Source organism: Miscanthus floridulus, chromosome 3 (assembly GCF_019320115.1).
Source record: "Miscanthus floridulus cultivar M001 chromosome 3, ASM1932011v1, whole genome shotgun sequence".
NCBI lineage: Eukaryota > Viridiplantae > Streptophyta > Magnoliopsida > Poales > Poaceae > Miscanthus > Miscanthus floridulus.
This window is the reverse complement of record NC_089582.1, coordinates 122,586,975-122,611,387: the sequence shown is the minus strand read 5'-3', so window position 1 is coordinate 122,611,387 and position 24,413 is coordinate 122,586,975. Positions and strand designations below refer to the sequence as shown.

The 24,413-nt window shown below is 42.9% G+C and overlaps 3 protein-coding genes across 8 annotated transcripts; all 3 read left to right on the top strand.

Moving 5' to 3' along the window:
• The first annotated feature begins 3,257 nt into the window (after positions 1-3,257).
• LOC136546742 (uncharacterized) lies at positions 3,258-14,601 on the top strand. 4 transcript variants are annotated; one of them, XR_010781421.1, is made up of 18 exons: positions 3,258-3,453; positions 3,566-3,723; positions 3,808-3,977; positions 4,092-4,238; positions 4,413-4,464; positions 5,273-5,447; positions 6,269-6,351; positions 9,244-9,453; positions 9,856-9,987; positions 11,499-11,634; positions 12,616-12,723; positions 12,848-12,913; positions 12,990-13,213; positions 13,288-13,347; positions 13,426-13,485; positions 13,564-13,623; positions 13,701-13,933; positions 14,247-14,600. XR_010781421.1 is itself a non-coding variant. In XM_066538714.1 (18 exons), the coding sequence occupies exons 1-17, from the start codon at positions 3,381-3,383 to the stop codon at positions 13,857-13,859; spliced, it is 2,073 nt and encodes a 690-aa protein (XP_066394811.1). In that variant the 5' UTR covers positions 3,258-3,380; the 3' UTR covers positions 13,860-13,871; positions 14,247-14,600. The 4 variants fall into 4 exon arrangements, 3 of the variants coding, with proteins under 3 accessions (XP_066394811.1, XP_066394812.1, XP_066394814.1); XM_066538714.1 differs by having other exon boundaries at positions 13,701-13,871; XM_066538715.1 differs by lacking the exon at positions 3,258-3,453 and having other exon boundaries at positions 3,600-3,734; positions 3,845-3,977; positions 13,701-13,871; positions 14,247-14,601.
• Positions 14,602-17,439: 2,838 nt separating this feature from the next.
• On the top strand, positions 17,440-21,186 carry LOC136542284 (tetratricopeptide repeat domain-containing protein PYG7, chloroplastic-like). Of its 3 annotated transcripts, none has more exons than XM_066534645.1 (5): positions 17,440-17,751; positions 17,979-18,029; positions 18,723-19,012; positions 20,092-20,238; positions 20,727-21,186. In XM_066534645.1, exons 1-5 carry the CDS (start codon positions 17,553-17,555, stop codon positions 21,006-21,008), a joined length of 969 nt encoding a protein of 322 aa, XP_066390742.1. In that variant the 5' UTR covers positions 17,440-17,552; the 3' UTR covers positions 21,009-21,186. The 3 variants fall into 3 exon arrangements, with proteins under 3 accessions (XP_066390742.1, XP_066390745.1, XP_066390743.1); XM_066534648.1 differs by having other exon boundaries at positions 17,485-17,751; positions 17,983-18,029; XM_066534646.1 differs by having other exon boundaries at positions 17,485-17,751; positions 17,975-18,029.
• A 594-nt stretch (positions 21,187-21,780) lies between these two features.
• On the top strand, positions 21,781-23,884 carry LOC136542285 (protein CURVATURE THYLAKOID 1B, chloroplastic-like). Its single transcript, XM_066534649.1, has 6 exons — positions 21,781-22,188; positions 22,316-22,413; positions 22,538-22,624; positions 22,736-22,798; positions 22,898-22,935; positions 23,484-23,884. Exons 1-6 carry the CDS (start codon positions 22,095-22,097, stop codon positions 23,542-23,544), a joined length of 441 nt encoding a protein of 146 aa, XP_066390746.1. The 5' UTR covers positions 21,781-22,094; the 3' UTR covers positions 23,545-23,884.
• Positions 23,885-24,413: the final 529 nt, after the last annotated feature.

Here is a 24,413-nt window from a genome sequence, read left to right as displayed (position 1 = left end):
GCAGATTTGCCTCAAAATCTCAAAGGCCACAACTTGGGCAGCCTCCCAAGGAGTTTTCCCTTCTGATTTCACCTTCCACTCCTACCAGAAGGGCGGTTGTGTGCGGGTTGGTATAGTTAGCCGCACCTCGTACCATGGTTGTCCTTCCAAGTACTCTTCATTCCAATGATAATTTGCTACCTTATGATGAATTTTAATTTAATGAAAAAAAATTATTTCCCTATATTTTCATGAGCACAAAAATTTCAAAACTGCCTCAATGTACACCTATTTCAAAAGGAGCAAATTTTAGGGTGTTACAAAGCCACATATTGAACCAAAATTTGTTGCGCTAGCTGTTATAATAGTTAGAGGACCATTTTGGACATGCAACTACGAACATAAAACAAAGAGAGTAGAATATACGCCACCTAGATAGAAATTTATCTAGCCTCAGATATTTTGGGCCTCTAGGTACCACTATACAAATGGAAACACTATATATAAGGGTGCACATAAATTAAGAGGCACCTAGAACTAAGATGCAGCTGGTAGAATGTTTTGCTGGTCCATAACCGCACTATAGTCCGAGCATTAAACCTAGCATCCACCATTTATCACCATAGTGTCCGTGCGAGGAAGAAACAAATATTGAATGTACCAACCATTGTAAATAGGTCTTGAAGAGGAAAAATTGTTTTAGAATTTTAACTAAATTATGTCATCCTATACCCCACATTGATGTAGAGATTTTTTTTGTTTACCCCCAACTGCGTGATGGCAACCAGATTAAGGTCTACAGCCATCTCCCCATGAATGAGTCCCCTATTGGTCATTTTCTGCAGAACTAATTCCAATTAGGCAATTGTACTATCTATTTTATAAATTTATATTTTCTAAGTAAATTTGAGAACATCACAGTAATCACCAAATCTCTAAAATTCAGTGTAATTTGTGCATAAGATGTCCCTCAACCTAATTGTTGTATAAATTTACATTTCCTAAGTAAAGTTGAGGACATCATAGTAATTATCAAATCTCTGAAATTCACTTTAATTTCTGCATAAGACGTACCTCAACCTAACTGTGGAATAGCATAAGATGTACCTCAACCTAACTGTGGAATCAGCCACAGGAAATAAGAGTTGTCCTAGGAATTATACACATGTTGTTTTGAAGATGCTGGAACTCCCTCGCTTTGTACCTTCCTTTGTACCTGTACAACCATAGACGAACCGAGAAGGGAAGTAAGCTGAAATCAATTCTGAAAAACAAAAACGAAACCAGATCAGAAGAAGTAACAAGCATGTAACCAATTTGTAGCACGCGTACAAGTAGCTAGGGTTTCGGCAACCAGAGGAGCACAAGCTCCCCAACGGGAGGAGGCATTGAGGAGCCCGCACGGAGGATGGGGGAGAGGGAGGGAGTCGCCGAGCCCCTCTTGCGCTGGCGCACCGCCCGCAGGGGCGCCGTCCCGTACTACGGCCTCGCGCCCGCCGCAGCACCGGGAGGGAAGGGGAGAGAGGGAGGAAGGGGAGGGAGAAACAGAGGTGAGAGGTAGGTGAGGGAGGGCAGAGGAGGAGGAGGGCAAGCGGTGGCGCCGCGCCCTGGTCGCGCCCGGCGCCGTCGCCCCTGTTGGAGTCGGGATGGGGAGAGAGACCGACTGGGAGAGAGAGAGAGAGGAGGGAGCCAGAAGAAGGATCTAGAAGGAGAATCGGGAGCCGTAGTATATATTTGGTTCTCTGGATTCAGACGAGAAGAGGGAGAAGCAGAGAAGAAGCGGGAGAAGCCAACCAGAAGCCCGAGAATCGGCTGTCGGCGAGAATCCGATTCAAGCGATCTGGACTATCGAACGCGAGATCGGACGGCTAGAAACATTCGGAACGATGTGGACGGTGCTTCTATTGGGGACGGTGCTTCTATTGGAGAATCAGACGCGCTTTATATATAGTGTATCAAACTTGACGTGGATGCGCGGCGCCAACCTGAAGTTTGGGGCGGTACGCTACGTTCTTGCATTTGGGAAGCCCTCGTGAACCCCAGCCAGACTGGGCATTCGGTTTAAACCGTAAATTCGGTTCGGTTTATTCGGTTTTGTAAAACTTCGGTTTCCAATAAACAACCACCGATCGGTTCATTTGAAAGATGAAAACCGGCAAGTTCGGTTTCTGCTTTTTATCTCGGTTTTTCGGTTTCAACCGAACCGCCCAAAACTGCCGAAGTAGGCAACTCGTCATCCTCGCGCTTGGCTGCCTCCCTGCTCACGAAAGCCGGCACAACGACGCCGCACTAGAGCGCCCCTTGCGCGGGGCCGCACGCCGCCTCCCTATGCCAACATCGCCGCGTCGGGCCGCTCACTGCGTCCTGCTCGCAAACGCCGCCGTGCCAGGCTGCTCCCTCCTCCCTGCTCGCGGAGGCACGAAGGGCCGCTCGACGCCTCCCTGCACAGCTGCGCTCTTGCTCGTGCCGCCGCACCGAGCCGCTCGCCGTGCGCCGACCAACCACATGCCAGCATCGCGCACGCCGCCGCTGTCGCTTGCGTTGCGCCTTGGCCTTGCGGAGATCGGGAGATGCAAGTTAGGGTTTGGAATCGCTACGTCGGGCGGGATTGGGGGCATGGGGCTATAGGTTTGTTGGAGTCGGGGCTCGGGGGGCTGGGGCCTTTGGTCGTTGAGCCGTGGTGGGCTGCCCCTGCTTCCCGTGCCGTTGTGGCCAACCGGCCAGTTTGTAGTCTGGAGTGCCAGGTGACTTCGGTTGCTATCGGTTGTTCGGTTCTCACTGAGTAGAAACCGAAAATGAAGCCGAACACCGAATTTCTTGGACTAAAAAACCGAAACCAAACCGAAGAAGCGATAAAACCGACTTTTTGGTTCGGTTCGGTTCGGGTCGGTTCGGTTCGGTTTGCGGTTTTCGGTGAAAAAGTGCCCAGTCTGAAACCCAGACACACATAGACAAAAGGCACGGTAAAAGCAAGTGGGAAAAAAAAAAGTAGAAAGACGGGGACAATGGTAGCAAGGGTGAAAATAGTGCGAATGTAGAGACACTGGACCTTTCGTCTAAAAAGAAGTGTTAAAAATTCTCTCAACACGAACAAAAAAAATATTGGCTTTATACACTTGCAAGTAAAAAGAAAAGAAAAAACTCCAACTCTAATAAACGGCTTAAAACCTCCCGCCACGGCCCAGCAGTACAAACTACAGGGTCCGGCTAAATAAAAGAAAATAAAATCTAGCTCTGCCACGGTAACTAACGATTCCCGCTCTCAGCGATAGCGAAACACCGGGTTCCCGCTCACGACTCACGAGCACTACGTCAGATAAACTGCAAAAACCGAGCAAACCAGATCTCGTCAACGCTGGCGGGCGATCGAAAGAAGGCGAAGCCCGAATCGGGTGAGGGCGATGCCGGCGTACGATCCCAAAGACGACGTCGACCGCCTCTTCGCCTGCTTCAAATGCGGCGTCTCCCCTCCCAGTACGCTGCTCCCTCTCCCCAAGATCTGCTCTTTTCATTTTTCCACATTGCGATGTGTCCCCATTCTCACCGTCCGTCGATAATTCGCTCCGCTTTTTTCTGTGGCGCCCAGAATCGGCGTTCAGGGAGAGGCCGCTCCCGCAGGCCAAGAAGTCGCGGGGCTCGCTCGTGTCGGTGATTGCCAGTAGCGGTGGCGGGAGCTCCTCCGATGATTCCACGCCAGATTGCACTGCGTCTTGTGATTCCACGCCGGATGCCGCAGCGGACAACGTGAGGCCGAGGCATGTCTGTTTTCTTAATTTCCAGACCAAAACAAAACTGAAGATTGTTTCGGCCAATCCTTGTGTTTGATAGCATGCGGCGCCGTCGTCGTCGGCGAGCAAATTTACAGGCCGCAAGCAGATGTCCCCAGTCGTGTTCTACGGTACCCCGCAAGGCGTCCAAGTGAAACAGCCGCAGAGCTTCTTGAAGCTGCTGCACGTGATCCGCATTGATCTGAAGAAGCAAACGGACTTTATCCCCAGGTGTGGCATTTAGTCCACGCCGCATTGTGTGCTCTGCTTGATAGCACATAACGCTCGTTTTAGTCTGACTTACTGTTTGTTGTTGGCTATGGTTATTGGTTAATTACTATACAGGGATGTTGTCTGGGCTACATTTCCTAGGCAAGATGGGGCAATCAGGTTCTCTAAGGCACACACGCATACCAACGTCTTTAGCTATCAAGATCATAGGTCCGGGACAAGAAGGTTCCTTGTGTCTACATACGAGGAGTTCTGGAAAAGGTTGGGTCCTTAGCAAACTGCATGTTTTGTACCCCATTTCACTTCCATGATTGTGCGTGCATAGCAGCATTCTTGCAATTGAAAATGGGTCTGTTTCTCCTTGGCTAATGTCAAGTTCTGTTTCTTTTTTTCCCCCTAAATGGTCAACCACTCCTTATTGGTGTATTCTTGTAGGTACAATGATATGGATTCCAAAATTCACCACCATTATGAGGTTATCCAGGAGGTAAGCCATCGTTTGTTGATTCCATGCTGAAATGGTTTGCACGGTGTCTTGCAAGCAAGTCTTTTTCAAACATTGGTTTCATGTTCTATTCCTGGATTTGATGTGGAGTAAGAAAATCAGTTGGTAAAGCACATAAATGTCCTCGACCTTCCGGTATAGTGCATATACTCATTGGGCTGGCAAATTGTTTCAAAAGGATTCTTGCCTTAATCTTAGGTAATTCAAGGGTTATTTGTGCCTTTTTATTCACCAGGGACAGGGTTGCATTTTTCATGAAATTATATTGTTATATTTAAGAGTATATTTTGCAAAATGACTAATGATTGTCCAAACTATAGCAAAACTACAGATTTAAGGAATTTTAACTATATATTTACCCATTTTTTCCCATACATATTAAGGATTTTTGGGTAAAAAGAACATATTTAACAAATTTTGTTGTGAAAGTACAGATTTAAGCGTCCAGCATTTTCAATAGATTACTGCTTCGGACATGTTCCTTGACTCACCAGCCTGTCAGTCCATGTAGCGTTGTGCCCCTAAGTGATTTGCCCAATTTATATAACTGGAAAAAGCGACTACTTTTGAACTTTTCTACTCCAATGGGACCTCAAATCAGCAATTGGCTATAATTCTTTTGTTAAATCTGTACTTCCTAATATAATCCCTTAAATCTCTAGTTTCATAAAATTTATTTTTCCTTTAAAGTTACATGAATCAGTTCACTCACACTCACGCCATTGATTTTTTTTTTCACAAATCGCAACTTGGCTTCACTGCAATGCCCAATATAACATCTTCATTACAGGGTTCGCCTTGCCACATTTACTTTGATCTTGAGTTTGATACAAGATTAAACAAGAAGAGAGATACAGATGAAATGGTGGATATATTGATTGCTGTTGTATTCAGTGCCTTGCGTGATAAATATTCTATTGAAGGACATGAAGAGTGGATCACAGAGTTAGACTCATCCACTGAAGGTGGCTCAATTCTCTCTACTTGGTTCAAATAATTGAGTTTGATTTTATTCTAAGAAGTTGCTATTAAAACTACAAGCAGAATTTGACAATATGTGACATGTGTTTTGTCAATTCTTACTGGTCAAAGTGATTTATTTCTATAACTTTTTTAGTAAAATTGTCACACTGACATTTAATGGAACCATACCTTTTAATAGGGATTAAACATGTAACTGTGCACCACTTTAGATGAACAATAATAGAGTGCAGAGACTAGAGATATCGCGTCACCTAGAAGCCACGGAGGCTCGGGTTCGAACCCTAGATGCTCTCCTACTCTCTAGCAAGGGGGGCTACCAACTGATTTTCCTTCTTTTGAGGAAACCGGGCTTGAGGATTGAATTCTAATTCCAGCCTTTGGGATGTTTTACTAGAAATCCTTCAAAATCTACCATTGAGAGAACAACTAAGAAAAAAAATATGGAATAATTTTACATTCTAATGCTACCTGGAACAGTGGCATTGCAATGAATCTATACAACATGTTGAAATTCAGACATAGAGAAATAGTTTTAGTAAAGTTATAGCTAAGTTCCATGCACTTATTTGCTAGGAGGTCAATATTGCTCAAGTCAACGTTTTCCATGCACTTTCATGCATTTTTTCATTCATCTAGCATTTCAAAGTGGCAGGGAAGTAGAAAAACCTTCCATTATTACAAATTGTTTCTATTAGTTCCAACTCCATAGTATTTTACATTCTAGGCCAGTCCTTCGCCACAGTGATCTTCTATACTGCTTAATGGTAGTCACATGACAACTGCTATCATTTTCTATTTGTAGAAAAGTTTTCACGCCATCTAATCATTCGTATACCCAAGATCGCATTTAAAGACAACTCCCATGTTGGTGCGTTTGTCTGTGAGGTATTATTCAATCTCCATCTTCATTTTTGCCATTATCAGTATTTTTCTTAGTTTTAGTGGTATTCTTTTAGTTTTAATTGCCACTACTGTTGTGCTACTGGTTATATGCAAGCATGCTTTTTTTTTAAAAAAAATCGAGAAATATTTTGTAGAGTGTAGCAATGGAAATAAAATGTTTTAGTGGATAGTGTGTTGCATTATTAATAATATTTGGAATTGTATGCACTTAATTCATAGGCTCTAGAGTAGGATATCCTAGATGCATAACGCAATATCACCACATCTTAGATATAAAATAAAATAACATAAAAAATATAATGGTATTTTCTGTAATCTCTAACCAGTCTTGACCCACCAATGAAGATGAACTTTTTCTCCCTCTTTTGGTTAATGCAGGGTAGAAAACCTGTAACTTCTTTTCTTTTTATCCTCCTTTTTTTCTCCCCTCGAGCACGCAGGAGAGCTGCATATCATTGTATTAAAGAAGAGTCAAAACTCAAAACCTTGAGTACACATACACTCAGACCAAAGGCCAAAAGCCGAAACCCTGAGAACACACGTGCACTCACTTCCTTTATCTCTTAATGTACATGCGTGTTTGTGCTATGAAAAATACACAACCGCACAGAGGGCAACCAAGAAAGACAGTCCTCGAGTGTCAGTCAAACACCACATTCTACCCTCCTCAGCAAGTAACAAGGTGACTGCCGGACTTGGTACAACAATACAGCCTCATAAAAAACACAGTTTTCAGAGGGTCGAGGCACCAAGGATGAGGAGTTGATGGCTTGCTGTACTGGACCACTCAATGATCAGCAAGCGAAGGTGGCCACTGTCTGGAGGCCAAACTGCTGCAGAAGGCTGAACCAAAACTGTCTCACAAAAACACAAATGGGTGAGCAGGTGAGATAACCTGTGCACATTCCAGAATCTTGAAGAAAGGATTCAAAATGGAAGGCATCTAGATTATGCCATATCGTTCATATGAAAATAGAAATCTATTTGTATTGATGAACTGATACCTGCTATACACAGTACTGTTGTCTATGGGTGCGTTTCTCCAGCAAGCCTGGCTAAGAAAATAACCCAGGCTTGAGATAGCCTGTCCAAGTTAATGCAACCTGGCAGTGTTTGGTTGTCATGTGCTAGCTAAGTCTGGATAAGCTAGTTTTTGTTTGGTTGCCTGGATTATTTGGTGTTGTTACCTCTTCTCTACAATGGTGACCTTACCTCCATCACCCCCATCTTCTCTGATCATCTCGTCGCAAAATTCATCCATCAGAACAAGAGAAGAACAAGCAAAGGAGTAAATCTCGACAGTGGCGTCCGCCGATTCGCCGTGAGGTGCCCGCCGACGAGGCCGCGAAGGAGGATGACCAGATGCGGGCCCTGCCAACGCCGGCTCCCAAGCCTACAGATCCGCCTCTTGCAGATCTGTTAGCGAGGTCGAAGGCGAGGCGGGTTGCGAGGTCGTCGGAGGCGAGGTGGACGACGCCGGCCGGTGGCACCTCCTCAGAGGCGGCGGCGGGATGCAAGGTCGCAGAGGCGGGTTGCAAGGTCAGAGAGGATGGAGGGGCCGGCAGGGAGCGGCTCGAGCACGGAGAAGATGGAGGGGCCGCGGCGTTCGTCTGCGCGAGAGCGAGTAGGAAGTGGAGCGGCGGCGGCGGATGCGCAAGATCGAGAAGGATATTTACCATTATTACGGATGGCATCTTACACTGTGTCACTGACATGTTACTTTTTATACCACTCACATCATAATGATGGTAAATATGTAAATAATCCCCGTGCGAGAGGTGAGCGGAGGTGAGGGGAGCGCTGGGCCGCTGGCTCAAACCTGGCCAGGCGGAAACGCCCACTCCCACCGTTTCCAGCAAGCCTGGCTAAGTGCCCATGGGTGGTTTGCCAGGGCCTGGCTTGGAGGCCTGTTCAGGCAACCAAGCAGGCCCAAGTTGGCTCTGTGGAGCCTGGCTAGGGGGTAAACCAGGGAACCAAACACTCCCTATATGCTGTAGTGTGCTTCTAATATAATGCTATTTGGAGAAACTGTGTACAACCACTGTGTAACTTTAGGGTGATTGCTTGACTCAGTAAAATTGCCATATCATAAAATTGTCCATTTTTCCTTTCGTCTGACCTTGATAGTCTCTTGTCTTGAAAAAGAACCAAGAATGACTCCTAACTTGTCTGCACTGTTGTGGAGCTGATAATAGGATTCATGCTATATCTGTGTTTAAGCTTTAAAGAGGTTTTGGTGAATTATGGGTTCTGCAGTAGTGTTTCTGTTTCCTCATATCCACTGTCCATATCAATTTTTCTCTCTCGAAAGGACGGTAAAAGCTTTGCCGCAAGTTTTATTAGAAGGATATAGCCTAGGAAGGTCGTGATTGAGTACTGCAACAAAAGTGTCAAGTAATGCCAAGAGAAGTCTCAATTTGTTGAAAGAAAAGTTTGGCTCTTCTATGCTAACTTGCTTTCTATGTCAAGTGAACTAGTCTACTGGTGACCTCTCCTTGTTTTTTGTATTAATTGTTTTGACAAGTGGATCAGCTATGTGGCTCCTAATAGCCATTAATTAGTGTGTGTTGCTGTGCTTCATCATAGACTTCCTTTTGTCTTCTTGTCTAATAGCACTGTCCATATCAAAATTGTAAGTAAATTATTTTTTGCGTAAATCTTAGCTTTTATCGCACATCTGGACTAGTGGTCAAACATTTCTACCTTAATTACAATGATGCGCAAATCTTTTGCGTATTTGAAAAAAAAAGAAAAAAGCAAATTATCTTAGTTTTTATTGCACATCTGGACTAGTTGTATTTCGATATATGTTATCTTGGAATACAAACAAAATATTGTTTTGATTTACAAATGACATTTTATTCTTACCCGCAGGTCTGTTCACAAATCGCAGCTCAGCGTGCAGCCAATCCTGACCTTGATAAACTATATATTACAAAAGAAAGCAGCTCAGGTCCTGTTGATCAGCTCTTTATGGATACTGCAGTTTACTCTCGTAATCGTTGTTTCCGTTTAGTTTTCTCATCAAAGTCTGGGAAGAAATCATTTCTTGTGCCGACCAAACGTTTCAAATGCCAGGAAATGGTTAGCCCTTGATCAAACAGTCTATTTTTTTATACTAAGTGAATATGTTTTCTAGCGCCAAAGATAAAATTCATCATGTTTAGAAACAATTAACTTCTGATTGATTTGCTATAATATTTTGTTATAATGTTCTAAATGCTTGAGGTATTTTATCTTAATTCTGGATTGTAATAGACAATTTAAGTAGAAGTCCACACTTTTGTTTCTGCTGCTTGCAGGAATGTAAAATCTGCTCAATAGATGCAATACTATATATGATCTCCAGTTTCATGTATCTGTTACAAAATCTCTGTCGTGGCATCATCAAATAGTTGTTTGCATATGTCATTCTATTGAAAAGCTTATGAACTTTTGATATCGATATCACCTATTACATGTGACATCATATTCTTATTATTACAGAATGATAAAGATGTCTTTATGGAGTCACTTATTTGTAGACTGGATGATAACTGTGAAAAACTGTTGATATGCAAACTAGACTTGGAATGCAAGAAAATATTGCATTTTGACTCTGAAATCAGCATGCCTCAAGTAAGTGTTTGCAATTTGGACCACAGCATTACTTTTTCCTGCTAGTGTACTTTTCTGAAAATTACCTGAAACTTAGTATATTTCCTTGCTTTCATACTCCCTCCATTTCTTTTCTACAAGGCATATTAGCATGTGGAAAAACCTCCATTTCTTTTTTACAAGGCGTACTAGCATGTGGAAAAATTGAATCGTGCTTTGACACCGATCTCTTACAACATGTCATGAGTTGCTACAAAATCAATGTTGTATCAAAAGATCTCTGAAGACTGAAATACGGATGTATTGATATATTTTTCATACACTAAGCATGCAATTGTTAGTCAATTTTTTTGAAGTTTGACTTCCTCAAATCGAAGGGCGGGCCTGGTGTAAGCGGTAGAGTCTTACCGCCTGTGACCGGAAGGTCCCGGGTTCGAGTCGCGGTCTCCTCGCATTGCACAGGCGAGGGTAAGGCTTGCCACTAACACCCTTCCCCAGACCCCGCACAGAGCGGGAGCTCTCTGCTGGGTACGCCCTTGACTTCCTCAAATCCTAATACGTCCTATAAAAGGAAACAGAGGGAGTATTACAAATCATTCTGCACCGGCAAGCAATTATTGATACTTTGGAATTCTTGGCAGTTTTTTTGAAGGAAAATGGCAGGAGCTCTGCTTTTCAATTAAGAGAGGAAGGAGATTGTAACATACTCCCTCTGTTTCAAATTATAAGTCGCTTTGACTTTTTTGGTACATCCATTTTGCTATGCATCTAGATAAATAATATGTAGATACATAGCAAAATGGATGAACAAAAAAAAATCAAAGCGACTTATAATTTGGAACGGAGGGAGTAGTTTTTAAATTAGCAAGTGCAGCACTTCAAAAAACAGTACATGACCTTTTCTGTTGTAGTTAACCAGATATTATATATCCTTACTTGAAGTGGCAACATTTAATTTCTTTTCATAATCTTTTGTACCTCAGTAGCCTTGGCTTGGACATGTAAGCTGCACGTATTGCGAGCATGGTGGCCTGAAAGCCCTGAGATGTCTGTGTTGCTACTCATAAGTTGCGTTCAGTAGATGGGGCATTTATGTCCAACTGAATACAAACCACCTAAACCTCAAAACTAACTCATGGAGGAGCTCACCTTTCGCTTGGAAATGTGTGGCCCCTCCTATTCCGGCTTGCCATCTGATTCTGCCTCTTCACTATCAGTCACCTGAATTCATTGACTCATTGTGCAAGGAACCATGGGGCCTCTGCTGCTTGGACTTGTCACTCTCTTGGTTTGTGGGGAAAGTATAAACTGATGGCAATAATCTTGAACACTATGCTGAAAACTTGTGTGTATTCAAGTTTGGGAGCTTGAAAAATGTGCTTGTGCCTAAATGTTGTTATGCAGTAAGCTTTTTTATTGTCCTTGAGAGGTACTGAGAGGGTGCTTGTCTGCCTTTCTCTCCTTAACAAAATCAATTTAAATTTAGTATAGGCTGATTTTGTGTATATATTTTTGTATTTTGCCATGACCAGATTCAAGGAAGGAGCTACAGGGACCGCATTGCTACATTTCGAAGTGATTTTTCTCATGCATATACTTATGGAAAATCTCCTTTTCCAGCTTTGGATGGCTTTATAGAATCCATCGCTTCTTTTGGAAATGTTTCAGGTTCAGTCTTCCTCATGATTATGCCTTTCAATTTGTTCTGATAGTCATTTATTTGTTTGACTAATATATGTTTATGTATATTCCACAAGATGATGTTTGCCATGTTTATTGTGTTAGACTTTTCCAAATGTTGGAATGGATGTTCATGCCATGTGCAGTCATGTTATGGCAGTTAATTCTATATGATGTCTATTTTTTCCCAAAGTGGAATGGTAGGCTTGATTGATCCCTAGCTCCCTGTTGGTTTCTTTCTTTCTTTTTTTATTTTATTTGTAATGGCCGTGTGTACCTCTTTGTTACAGACTGGAATTTTATTTTAAATAAATAAAGCCTATTTATCTAAAAACATGGCTGAGAAACTGTTGTGCATTCACCTCAAACAGTTTTGCAGAGTACCTGAATCCAAGTTGATTCGGCTTACATGTATCCATGTACAAGAGACATCTTGTCCAATATTTTTCTTTTCTTTTTCCAACAAAACAGACAACTGCCTGTGTGTGTCACTGTCACCAAATATAGATACTTCCCCTAGAGCTGGCTTATTATCCACTACCTCTCTTTTTTTTAGGAAATATCCACTACCTCATTGTCTATACCTAAGGGGACAACAACATCGAAAACTCTGCCTGGCTCCGTAGAGGAGAGCACATTGTTGGCATTCTGTGGGATACAGAAGCTAATCTTAGAGTAGATTAAGAGCACATTATATCGGCATAATTTATGTTACCATATTTTCTTAGTTAATGTTGAAGGCAAACAAATGCTTCGTTCTATGATGTTAGTATTGGTACAGCTAGATATATATTATTAGCTGAGACATTTTTTTTGAAAGAATCAGGCAGGGGAGCTGCTGATTATATTAATTAGAAGAAACCCAAACTGAGCATTACAACAGAGTAGGACCCCAAAAGGGCCACGCAACAACAAAAAGCAACAAACAACAAGATAGCAACTGAAATTTGATAATCTGTTGTATTGCAGGGAAAATTCGATCTTGGTTCTGGTTTTCTCAGGAGACTTTGATAATCTATAACACGTTAAAGAGCAGATACTGTGAGAATATTGGAAGAGAGCATAAGAGCAATCATGGTAACAATAACATTTTAACATCTAGAAGAACAACATATAACTTTTCCTTCAGCATCAGCTGTCTCAAATACCCTGATAGTTTTTCCCAGTACCCTATCACTAATTGTGTCATGAAATGCACCAGTGTTTTACATTGTTGATTTCCAAAGAGCAGCATACTACCAAAAGTGTCATGACCCTGATTGTCAAGGTAAGCGAGGGCCATTATTGCAGCGGTTAACAGTTCGCAGATTATCCTTAGTCATGACATGAATGTCTTGGAGTAGGTTACCGTTCTCCCTTGCGTCCTGTACCTTGGGATGTGATTCCTGAGCTGATGGAATCAGACCAGACAGAATATCAGGGCAAAGTCGTGGAAAGCAACATTGAAAACGGCAACATGAACGGTAAATCCATCATTGAGGCTGGTGCGGAGGATCCTGAATGGTGGGAAGAAGTGGTGAAATTTGCGGACAGCATCGAGAACATGGATCGTGCTCTGTGTACCTTGGTTTGTAGTCCTTGTTGCTTCTGCTGGTCTTAAATTGTCGAATTGTGCTAGCATACTGATCCGTTTATGCACAGGAAGTGAAATCTGATGTCAGCATGGAGAACATGGATCATGCTCCTAGCACTTGTACCTTGGTTTGTACTCACTGTTGTTTATTTTTGCTGGTCTTGAATTGTCGAACTGTGCTAGTATACTGATCCATTTATGCACAGGAAGTGAAATCTGACGCCAGCATCGAGAACATGGATCATGCTCCTAGCTCGTGTACCTCGGTTTGTACTCACTGTTGTTTATTTTTGCTGGTCTTGAATAGTCGAACTGTGCTTGTATACTGATCCATTTATGCATAGGAAGTGATATCTGACGCCAGCATCGAGAACATGGATCATGCTCCCAGCTCGTGTACCCTGGTTTGTAGTCTTTGTTCTTGCTTCAGCTAGTATTGAGTTATCGAATTATGCTAGTATACTGTTCCATTTCTGTACAGGAAGAAAACGGTTATTTTGATGCTGACCCTGAGTGGTTGATACACGCGGAAAGTGCCATGGACCAGTATGAGGAACAAAGCGCGGGATCACAATCACACGCAACTTCCCAAGTGTTTGATCTCGAGGGCGTGAATAGCGGGGTGACATCAGCTGTCTAGAAGAGGTATCAGGTACGAATTTATTTGACATGAAAGGGAGACAAAGATGCTATCTATTCCCTCCGCTCTAAATTGTAAGTCATTTTTTCAAATGCATAACTTTGATTATATTTAGGTGCGTATAAAAAGCTGTGTACTTAGAAAAATCAGGATGACTTACAGTTTAGAATGATGAGTAGTTAACAGACGGTCTGTGAGCATGAGAGAAAAATCTCTTATTGACAACGTTTTATCTACTGTAGAGCTATCATCCCTCCATCCAAAAGTCTAAAACGCATAAGCCTCATGGTGAACAGTGACCAAAGAGGACTCTAAGCGTGCTATTTTTATTTGATCGCCGTGTTCCTGTTAATGTCTTAGTGTCCTTTTGTTTTCCCATGTAAACAGATATACTTGTGCCGTTGCATGCGGAGATGCAGGCAGAGGTTCTGGATGAAAAAAAGACCTGACGGAGAGCACCCGTGCATTCATTCAGCCTGGAACCCGACTTGTGAGTGCCGGAAATCAAGTAAAATGGCAGAGAGAAGCTTAGATGATTTAGATTTTTAAAAAACTCAATTTTGCTAAGATGGTTTAGACTTTTGGATGGAGTATTATATATGACCACATGTCATTTAATAATGGATGCTATTTAGAATGTTCTAAATAATTTATACGATGACTTATCTATTGTACTATATATGTGACTGATATGTAATCATCTTTCGAACAAATACACGTGTCTAGTCTCCTTATTTTAATGTATGAAACAGACAATCATGTTGCGGAAGTGTTTAGCTACTAGTCATCGTACTTAGGCCAGCCTCAATACGAGTTTTATATCCTAATTTTCAGGACTCGTGCTGAAAACAGTGTAGATTATCCAAACTTATTTCATCCCATGAAATTTTCAAGATCTCTCTTCATTTATACTATATCATATCCATAAAACTTTTATGAAACCTCCACTAAAACTGGCCTTAATAATCTAATAACTGTGGCGTTGAACTGTTATCCATATTGTCTTGCATCTCGTTTTTCTGGGAACATGCCACGCTAAACTTAAGTGTGGCTGCACCTTAATTATTTTACGCATGCACTTGTTCAACAAAGTGAAACATTTAATGCTATAGGCTTGTTTGATCCATAGAGCTAATAACGAGCAGTTTTGTATCAAACGGATCTAGCTAATAAACTAACTAATTATTAGCTAGGCATCTAGCTAACAAGTATCTTATTAGTTAGGCAACCTAGCTAATAGCTAGCAAATTGTCTGAAATACTCTTCCACCATCCAACCTTGTTCCTTCCCTTCTTAGCTGTAGGTACTGGCACATCGCTGGCCCTAATTTGGTCTAGAGATGGCAAGGGGATTTGATCCCCGATTTCCAGCAGGGAATTTACATATTAGGGGACAGGGAGGGTGCCAAGTTAGCCTTCGTGAGGTTGAAATGGGGAGAAAGTAGTCCCCGATGGATTTCGCGTCTCGTGCTCACATTCTTATGGCTATGCAATCTGGTGATGTTGGAATATTATTTTTATAAGTGAAATCTTTGTACCAGTCTATTATTTCATAAATCTGTAGTGTTCCAAATATATGGAGATCTATCGATAATTTGATATCTTTTTTTATGAAGAGTTGATGACCATGTTGATTTGTTGGTTGTTGATACATCGTTGATTTTGTGAGAAATTTATGCAGGGACGGAAATCCTCATGGGGATTATTCCTCGTCGGGGATAGGGATGAGGAAGAAATGATCCTAGATGACATTCGCGGGGATAGGGACGGAGAAAATTCTCACCCACGAGGACGGGGATGGAAATCTAACCTCCAATAGGGAATTCCTGTTGACATCTCTAATTCGACCATACAAGAGAGAAAGGAGAGAGACGAGGTCAAGGGAGAGGGGAGGGACATTATGGGCAAATCAATCAATTTTGGCCACTTGTTAGCTAATGGATCAAAATAAACTTGAGCTAATAGTTACTCTCAGTCTTATAAAAAATGACACACAAATTTATATTTAACTAAATACATAAAACTATTAATATTTAGGATACAAAATAAGTATCTAGTAATAAAATATAATATTATAATAAAATTATTTAGAGTTATAAATATTGATACTATTTTTTTATAAACGTAGGATTGGTATTCTTTATCAAACGACTAGCGCTCGGACGTCCAGCGTGAGGACGTGTCCAGACGCCCGCACCCACCCCGCCTGCTGCGCCCGTCCCGCTCGTCCTGCCTGCCCCGCATGCAACTGCTGCCTGCGAGCAACTTTGCGCCTCCACGGTCTTGCATGCAACTACTGTGCTTGCAAACCCGCCCTTGCATGCTAGTGCGTCTATGCATGCAGTTGTGTGCCTCGTGTCTGCTGATGCACATGTAGGTAGGGACCGCTACGCACGCGGGGGCCGTAGTTGCATGCACCCGCTTCCTACGCCTACTAATGTTGCAGTATGAAAGCACTTATGCAACATACGTCTGAAATAGGTGAAACATTTACAAATATACGTTTGCAACATATGTGTATAGTAACTGCAAATATTCAGATAAACACATTTGCAACATACGTCAGAAACAGATAAATCATTTTGAATATACAATTGCAACATATGTCTGAAACATATGCAACATCAAGATGAAATACTTGCAACATAGGTCTGAAACAGGTGAAACATTTGGAACATACAATTGCAACATACATGTATAGCCACTATAACATATGCAATATCTAGATAAAACACTTGCAACATACATTTGAAACATTTGAAATATACACTTGCAACATACATATATAGCTATTGCAACATATGCAACATCATATCTACTTTTGTAACATCCGGATGAAACATCTGCAATATACATCTGAAACACATGAAACATACGATTGCCACATGTGCTCATCTACTTGTTGCCGTCCAATGGAGGCTAGTTGACGCGGCGCGGGGGACTGGGGGACGTAGCGCGAGGCACGGTCGGCGCACGGCACAAGGCACGAGCCGCGGATGGTGCGAGGCACAAGCGGGGTGCGTGGCACGAGGTGCGAGCACGAGGGGCACATGCGACGCGAAGCGGGTCTAGTGTGACCGTGCGAGGCGCGAGGTGCAGGGGCACACGACGCGAGACGGGGAGGCGCAGGGGCGCACGCGACGCGAGGCAGGTCGCGAGGTGTGAGTTTTTTTTAGGAAAGCACGAGTCACGAGGTGCATAGACGCAAGGCTTAATGTGCAGGGGCGCGCGCGAGGCAGGTCAGTCCCATCCGGACTGATGGACGTTGTGACAGGAGCATTACGGATTCTTCATAGGACAAATTTTTGGTCTGCTAACTATTAGTTGGTTGTTAGTGAATCAAAGTTATTAGTCTGCTAACTATCAGTTGCTAGTGAATCTAAGCAGGAAATATATATGAAGGACAGTCATCCATCCATCAATAACTTGGAAAAGGAAAACTTGGCTGCTGCAGAGTGCCGGTTCGCCATCCGTGAGACCGTGATCTTCCGCTCCAGCAACCGAAGTTAGGCTCGCGCTCTTCTTCTGCCCTGCCAAGTCAGTGCCACACGCCGTCTCAAGTAGGAACGGTTGGATGGGAAAGGAAGGGGCTCTTTTATTAGTGGGGCTAAATAATCTCGGTATCCGCACGGCAGCAAGCCAAGCCTATCATCTCCTCTAGCTGCTCCTGCAGCTCCTCCAGACCTCCACCTCCATGGCGCGCCTGCTCCTCTTCCCATCCCAAGCGTGCGTCGATCCTGGCCGTCACCTCCTCCTCCACCCGCCGGTCTCCAGGCCCCGTGCTGTCCGGTCGGGGCCTCCTCCCGCCGAGCCACACCGCGCCGCCGGGGTCGTCTCTCCTCCCGGCCGTTGTTCACCGCCCCTTTGCTGGACCCACCACCCATTTCTTCCTTGTAAGTTGCCCTACATATCTGGCTATCTTCTGAGAACTAGCCCCTGAGTCTAAAAGCGGGCTATATACATCCCCTGCTGCTTTTCTTAATTTTTAACCAATTAGTAATTAAGTAATGCGTGCTATGTATTATTATTTCCTTTCTTCGTTCATTAACTACAAGTCTAGAAGTACCATTATCTCACCACTTTTTACTTATTTGGATTCTCTTCGTTGTTGCTAAGGAAGGCAGGTCATCAAAGAGAGTAGGGGTCGTTTTTGCTGCAGAAAATGCACAAGGTCAGTCATTTCATATCAAAATGTTCATGCTCCTATGGAATGAAATTTCTTCCTATAAAGGCACATATGACACATTAGGCTTATCATGCCAGGCATATTAGACTTTTTTAATTAAAATTATTCATGTTTTACACTTTTACTCTTCTGTAGTGTGCAAATAAGGTGTAGCAATGTCGTCGTCTGTTCTATTCCTTGTCCTGTTCGTAGTGGCTACCTGTTTAACAGCATATTCACCAAAATGTCACCTTTTTCAACCTGGCCCGTGCAGGCTATTTTGTTTTTTGTAAACCTTTCTATCTTCCTTAATGAAAGGCAGTGCTCCTGTCATGTTGCCTCAAAGAAAAACAAAACTTATAATTACTGCCTGTCAACAAATATCTCTGGTAAACAGAGAAAAATAACAAAAGACACATGTAACCGATATGACACCTCCATTTAATGAATATACGATGTTCTGGGTAGCATAAATGGTCACCCTTTGCGGTTGCTAATCTACCTAAGCTAAAATGCCAGCTGCTGTAAATGCAATTTACCATGTATCATACACTTCTTTTTTGAAACATGCCATCTTTTGTAGTTCAAATGAATGGAAACGGGAGAGTTGTTATATATTATAGTAGTATTCAAGTCAGGAATCATTTTTGTACAATTGTTTCCCTGATATATGATGTATGAATTGTCTTTACATACCAGAAATTTCTTCTCAACCTCCTGGCAAGGATGAAAGGAGAGGTGGGAATTTGCTTCTGCAATTCGGTGCACTCCCATGTTGCACTATGGCATGGTTGAGCACTGCTCAATTAGCACACTCTAGTGTCGGAGGAAAGCTAAATATGGTTTATGAGGTCGGGGAGCTGTTTGAACTGGGAATTCAGCTGTCTTATCTGCTCATACTTCTTGGTCTGCTTGGAGCTGGTACATTTTTTGTTATCCGTCAGGTTCTCGTTCGTAGGGAGCTTGATCTTTCTGCCAAAGAGTTGCAAGTAAGCCACTCGAACTTTTGTTTATGGTTAGATTACAAGAGACCAATCTTATATTCAAAATGCTACTAAATTGACTGTGATTCTGAAGTGTAAAAAATTTGTTTAATGTACATACTGAATACTGTATAAACTAGTGAGAACATCAATTGGGACATAATATCATCCTTTTGTCCTGTACCATAGAGTTCTTTTTCTGTGGTAAACCTTAATACTCCATCCTCCCTTTTTGTTTGGTGTATTCATAGGCATAGTTTTCAAGGCGTCGCCTAGGCGACGCCTAGGCGTCCAGGCGTACCCAGCTCGCCTGGGAAACAATGGCGCCTTGTGGCCTAGGCGCCGCCTAGGCGTCCAGGCGTACCAAGCACTCGCCTGGACGCCTAACCGCCTTTTAAACTATGTTCATAGGTATGGAGTTCTTAGGCAGGAGGGATGAGACATAGATGGAAGGAACTGTAGTACTTCAGATATTAACATTACAAGGACATTTTTTTTTGCGAACATACAAGGACAAAAATTGTATGATTTATAAAATAGAGTAGAATGATTCCCCCAAACCATGTCGAATTAAGTTTCATAGTTATTGAGTACTTAGGCAGGAGGGATGAGACATAGATGAAAGGAATTGCAGTACTTCAGATATTAACATTATAAGGACAAAAAATGTATGACTTATAAAAATAGAGTAGAACTATTCCCCGAAACCATGTCGAATTAGGTTCCTTCACCCCCCGCGGCGCGCGCGCCCCCCAGCTTGAACCCAGGTGCTCACAGGTTGTGTGAATACCTCCCTGAAGGGGGTAGCTCTCCTAAGACGAATTAAAGTTAGGGGTACGCCTTCTCCCTGCGGTCAAATATGTCACAGTCAGGTTTTGCAACTTCTAGTTTATTGTCTGAGCAAGCAGTTAGTTGCCTTGTATTGTCGTGTCATACTAACGAACGTTGGGTACTCGTTCTATCAGAAGTGTTTGTAGTGATGATCCTCACATCACAATCGGATTTGTTTATCAATTTCCAATGTTGATCTGTATTTTTCACAATTTTCATTATTTGCAAATTGCTAAAGCCCACCAATCTACTAGGAACAAGTGAGAAGTGGTGATGCAAGTGCTACTGAGTATTTTGAGCTTGGAGCAGTCATGCTACGGAGAAAATTTTATCCAGCTGCTATCAAATATCTGCAGCAAGCAATTGACAAATGGGACAGAGACGAGCAAGATCTTGCACAGGTTAGTTATCATCAACTGTTTGATAATATTTTGGAGTCTAGCCGACGACTTCATTTTCTTTTGTTGAGTTAATCACTATAAGCTGTAGAATCACCTTCTTATGGCACCTCAGAAGAACCAATGCTCTGTGGTAGCCAATTTATTTTCATGTTACTCATTTTAAAGGATAATCTAGGACATCTTCAATAATATATACAGGCGGATACTGCTATGGAAACACATGTGTTCTGTGACCAAAGACAAATGTTTAGGGGAATAGTCTTAGAGGAAGTACACTAAATAATTGTTTGTACAGAATATGCAGCTCTTTTAGACTCAGATTGACACTTAATGTTGAAATCAGTGTATGTCCTGCTGTTGTAACTTGAATTGAAATTACCTTGTACATACATAATATATGCTTTATGAATTCAAAACTGTAAAATCATGTCCACGAGATATCTCATTGCACGAGCTCTTTCTCAAGATACTGTTGCTTTGTTGGTCAGGTCTACAATGCCCTGGGGGTCAGCTACAAGCGAGACAACAAACTTGACAAGGCAATCCAGCAGCTTCAGAAGGCCGTGGAGCTCCAGCCAGGCTATGTGACAGCTTGGAACAACCTGGGTGACGCATATGAGCAGAAGAAGGACCTGAAATTGGCCCTCAAGGCCTTTGAGGAGGTCCTACTCTTTGATCCCAACAACAAGGTTGCAAGGCCACGCGTGGATGACCTCAGGCCGCGTGTAAGCATGTACAAGGGCGTGCCTGTAAAATCCGAAAAGAGATAGGGTAAATCATGCATCTGTCTAGTCCCCGTGCAGAATAGCAGTTGTTTATTTTTTGAACGGTAGCATTTGTAAACATGATGAGCTTTGTAGTAGCATTGGAAAGGTCCCTGAAAAAAGGCGGATGTAATACGATTGCCTTGATGGAGCAAAAATTGATGGAGGGAGGTTAACTGCTAAACGCGATGTAATACAATTGCCTTGATGGAGCAAAAATTGATGGAGGGAGGTTAACTGCTAAACGCTGGTGACAGAGAGAGAGAGATTGCCGATTATGGTCTTAAAAAAGGCTAGGATGGGGCCAGTGGTTTTGCGAGGTACGGAGTATCCGCCGGGGCATATTTCTCTTTTTGTTTTTTCATTCATCCATGCTCCCTCTTATCACAAATAATAAGTGACACTTTGGGGTGGTTTAAAGCCAACCATTTCAAACTTGACTATAATTTATTGTTATGTGTTGAGTTCAATGTTTGGAAGCTATATTTATAGACGTTAAAGAAAAAAAAAAGTAACAGTCAAAGTTTAGAATGGCTGACCTCAGACAAGTTCAAAACATCATTTATTTGCGACTCGAGGGAGAGTCTGTTCTCTCTCTTCTTTTTTTATTTTATCTTTGGCGTATTTTGTTTTGTTTATTTTTTCACATAACTGAACAAAGATTTTATTTTGTTTATGTAAATCCGGTATACGATGCAACCTCTGTCCAGACGAGTTAGCGGGGGGCACTGGATTAGAAATGGAGATGGGTGTACAATACAAAAGGGTAGTAGTACGCGATGCAGCCGTTATCCACCCAGCACCAGTCTGGTGTTGTTTTCTCTCAAACTCTTGTCCGTTGTCTGTTAGACACTATCCGTAGGCGGATTCCCGTCTCCACAACGTGTGGTGCGCGCACCGCCCAAAATCCACCACCCCGGCGCTCCACCACATCGCGGCCCGCCGTTCGCGCTCGCGCCTCTCCCACTGTGGCGCTGTCCCCTCCCTCCCCTCACAAAGCATCGGCCTCTCCGAGCGGACGCGAGCCGCCCACCACGCGAGACGCGACCTCAGGGTGCCTCTCTGCCTGCTCCCGCTGTTCGTTCCTTCCCCATGGCCACCGCCTGCCGCCTCGCCGCGCCGCTCGGCCTCGCCCCGTTGCCTCGCGGCCGCACCTCTGCCGGCGTCGTGGCCGTCGCCCCGTGCGGTGAGATCGAACACCTTTGCCTCCCGCTGTCTCGCCGCATCCCGCTCTTCTACGCTTCTCCTCCTTCTCCTAGTGCTTACGCCAGCTGCTGACCATTAGCGACTTTGCTTGTTGGCTCGGTCGTCAGGCTCCAAGATCCCAAGAGGCGTTGCTGTCAGGGCGACGTCCGGCGGCGAGGGCGCCACGGAAGAGGTGCCGGAGATCGTCAAGGCTGCGCAGGACGCGGTCGGCATTCCCACATTTCCTTTTATATTACCTCACATCTTTAATTAATTTCCTTGCGAGTTGAGTTGCTGCTGCCGTAATTTGCTGCGCAATGTGCATTACCGTGAGCGTTGTTTCTAGGCAGTGGGACAAAGTTGAGGACAAGTACGCCGTGGCCACCATCGGTGTCGCCGCCATCGTCGCGCTCTGGACGGTAGTAGGTGCCATCAAGGTACATGATCAAGACAAAGCACATACCACATGTTTGTTTACCTTTGTTCTACGCTTGAGTTCAATGTTCAAATACATAAAGTTACAAGCATCCTCTTTTCTGTGCGCTCAGGCCATTGACAAGCTTCCACTTCTGCCTGGTGTTCTTGAGATAGTTGGAATTGGCTATACAGGGGTAAGTTCTCAAGCATTTCTACTTGCAGAGACTCTGTTGTATGTTGCTGATGAACTTCTCTTATCATTTATCAACGTGTGGAATGTGTTGGTGATGCAGTGGTTCACATACCGTAACCTCATCTTCCAGCCAGACAGGTGAGGCACACTGTTCTTGGCGATCCCTTTATATGTTACAATTTGGTCCTGTAATCCTTATCTTTCTTCTTGTACCAAAGATCACATGGTTCCTTTCTTTTTCCTGAAACATAAAAATAATCACAAGAACCAAGTAAACTGTGGGATTATTGAGTTTCTTTTCATGACCTGGTATCAAATAGCTCATCTTCTGAATCAGTACACTTTTCAGTTATGCAAGATATGTCATGTCTTGCATTGGACAGATATGGCTTTACGTTATGTCATGACACAAGAAAGATGTAATGATTTATGCTTCATTCTACTGAAAATAACCTCTTCAGGAATATTGTTTCCTAGATATTCTTGTACCGATTTCTTTGTTATAAACTTCTACCTAACCAAATTATATCTTCTTAACGCAGAGACAGACAGCTCTTCCCCTGTGTACCTAGAAATAAAAAAATGAATGTCGATACTATGCCTGCATAAAAGAGGAACTAGCTATAGTTTGGTTGATTTTCATATCCTTATCAAGTTCTGTGCACTGATGGATTATATACTTACAGGGAAGCTCTGATTGGCAAAATCAAGAGCACTTACAAAGAAATCACCGGGAGCAGCAGCTGATCAAACATCATTTACAAGATGGGTTCTTAAGCAGATGGTAGAATTTGCATCCGTAAGCACTGAGCTGCTATGCAAGTGAAAGTGCTAACTTTCGAGACTGGAGCCTCAGCTGCTTCTGGTCCTCTGACCAAAGTCAGAGAAAAACTCTGCAGTTGAACAAGCCGTTTTACTTGTTTCAATGTAATATTTACGACATATTTCCAGTTCGTTTTCCAGACTACTGCTTACTATGAAGCACAATCTGGGATTTTAGAGAGCACGCGATTGGCTCTTTGTTTTTTGGACAATCTCAGACTTACGTTCATTTGGTTGAATGTTCTTGTGCCAACGTGCATTGCTATTTCTTCTCTCAAGAAAGGGCGTTGTTTTTTTCCCCTTTCCTGGGAAACAAATATGACTAGAAATTGAACTTGAGATGAAGCTTAGCAGTATGAGAGTATGCTGACTTGTTAAAGGCAACCACAACAAATTCAAAAGAAAATACAAATTGTCCAATCTTTATGATGCCCGTACTAGTCTTTGGTCAAATTTTGTGGTACAAACAAACTACAGATCATGAAGGTTTCCAAATAAGCCCTGTAGAAAGGACGTGTAGTATACTTTTCCGAGAGAGAACTCATGTGGTAAAATGCCACGATCAAATGAGTGTTTTTTTCCCTTCACCGTGCGATCGATCTTCTCTTATATCTTCCCCTTCTCTTTGATGTATTTCGTTGCTTTCACAACCATAGATCGTATATCCTGTATCAGTGGATGCAGGCTGAGCGGATGTATTGGTATGGAAAGAATACTATTTGATTGGTTGAATGGGTAGATACAGTAATCCTATGTCAAGACGTTTGGTTGCATGTATGACGGATACGGGGACT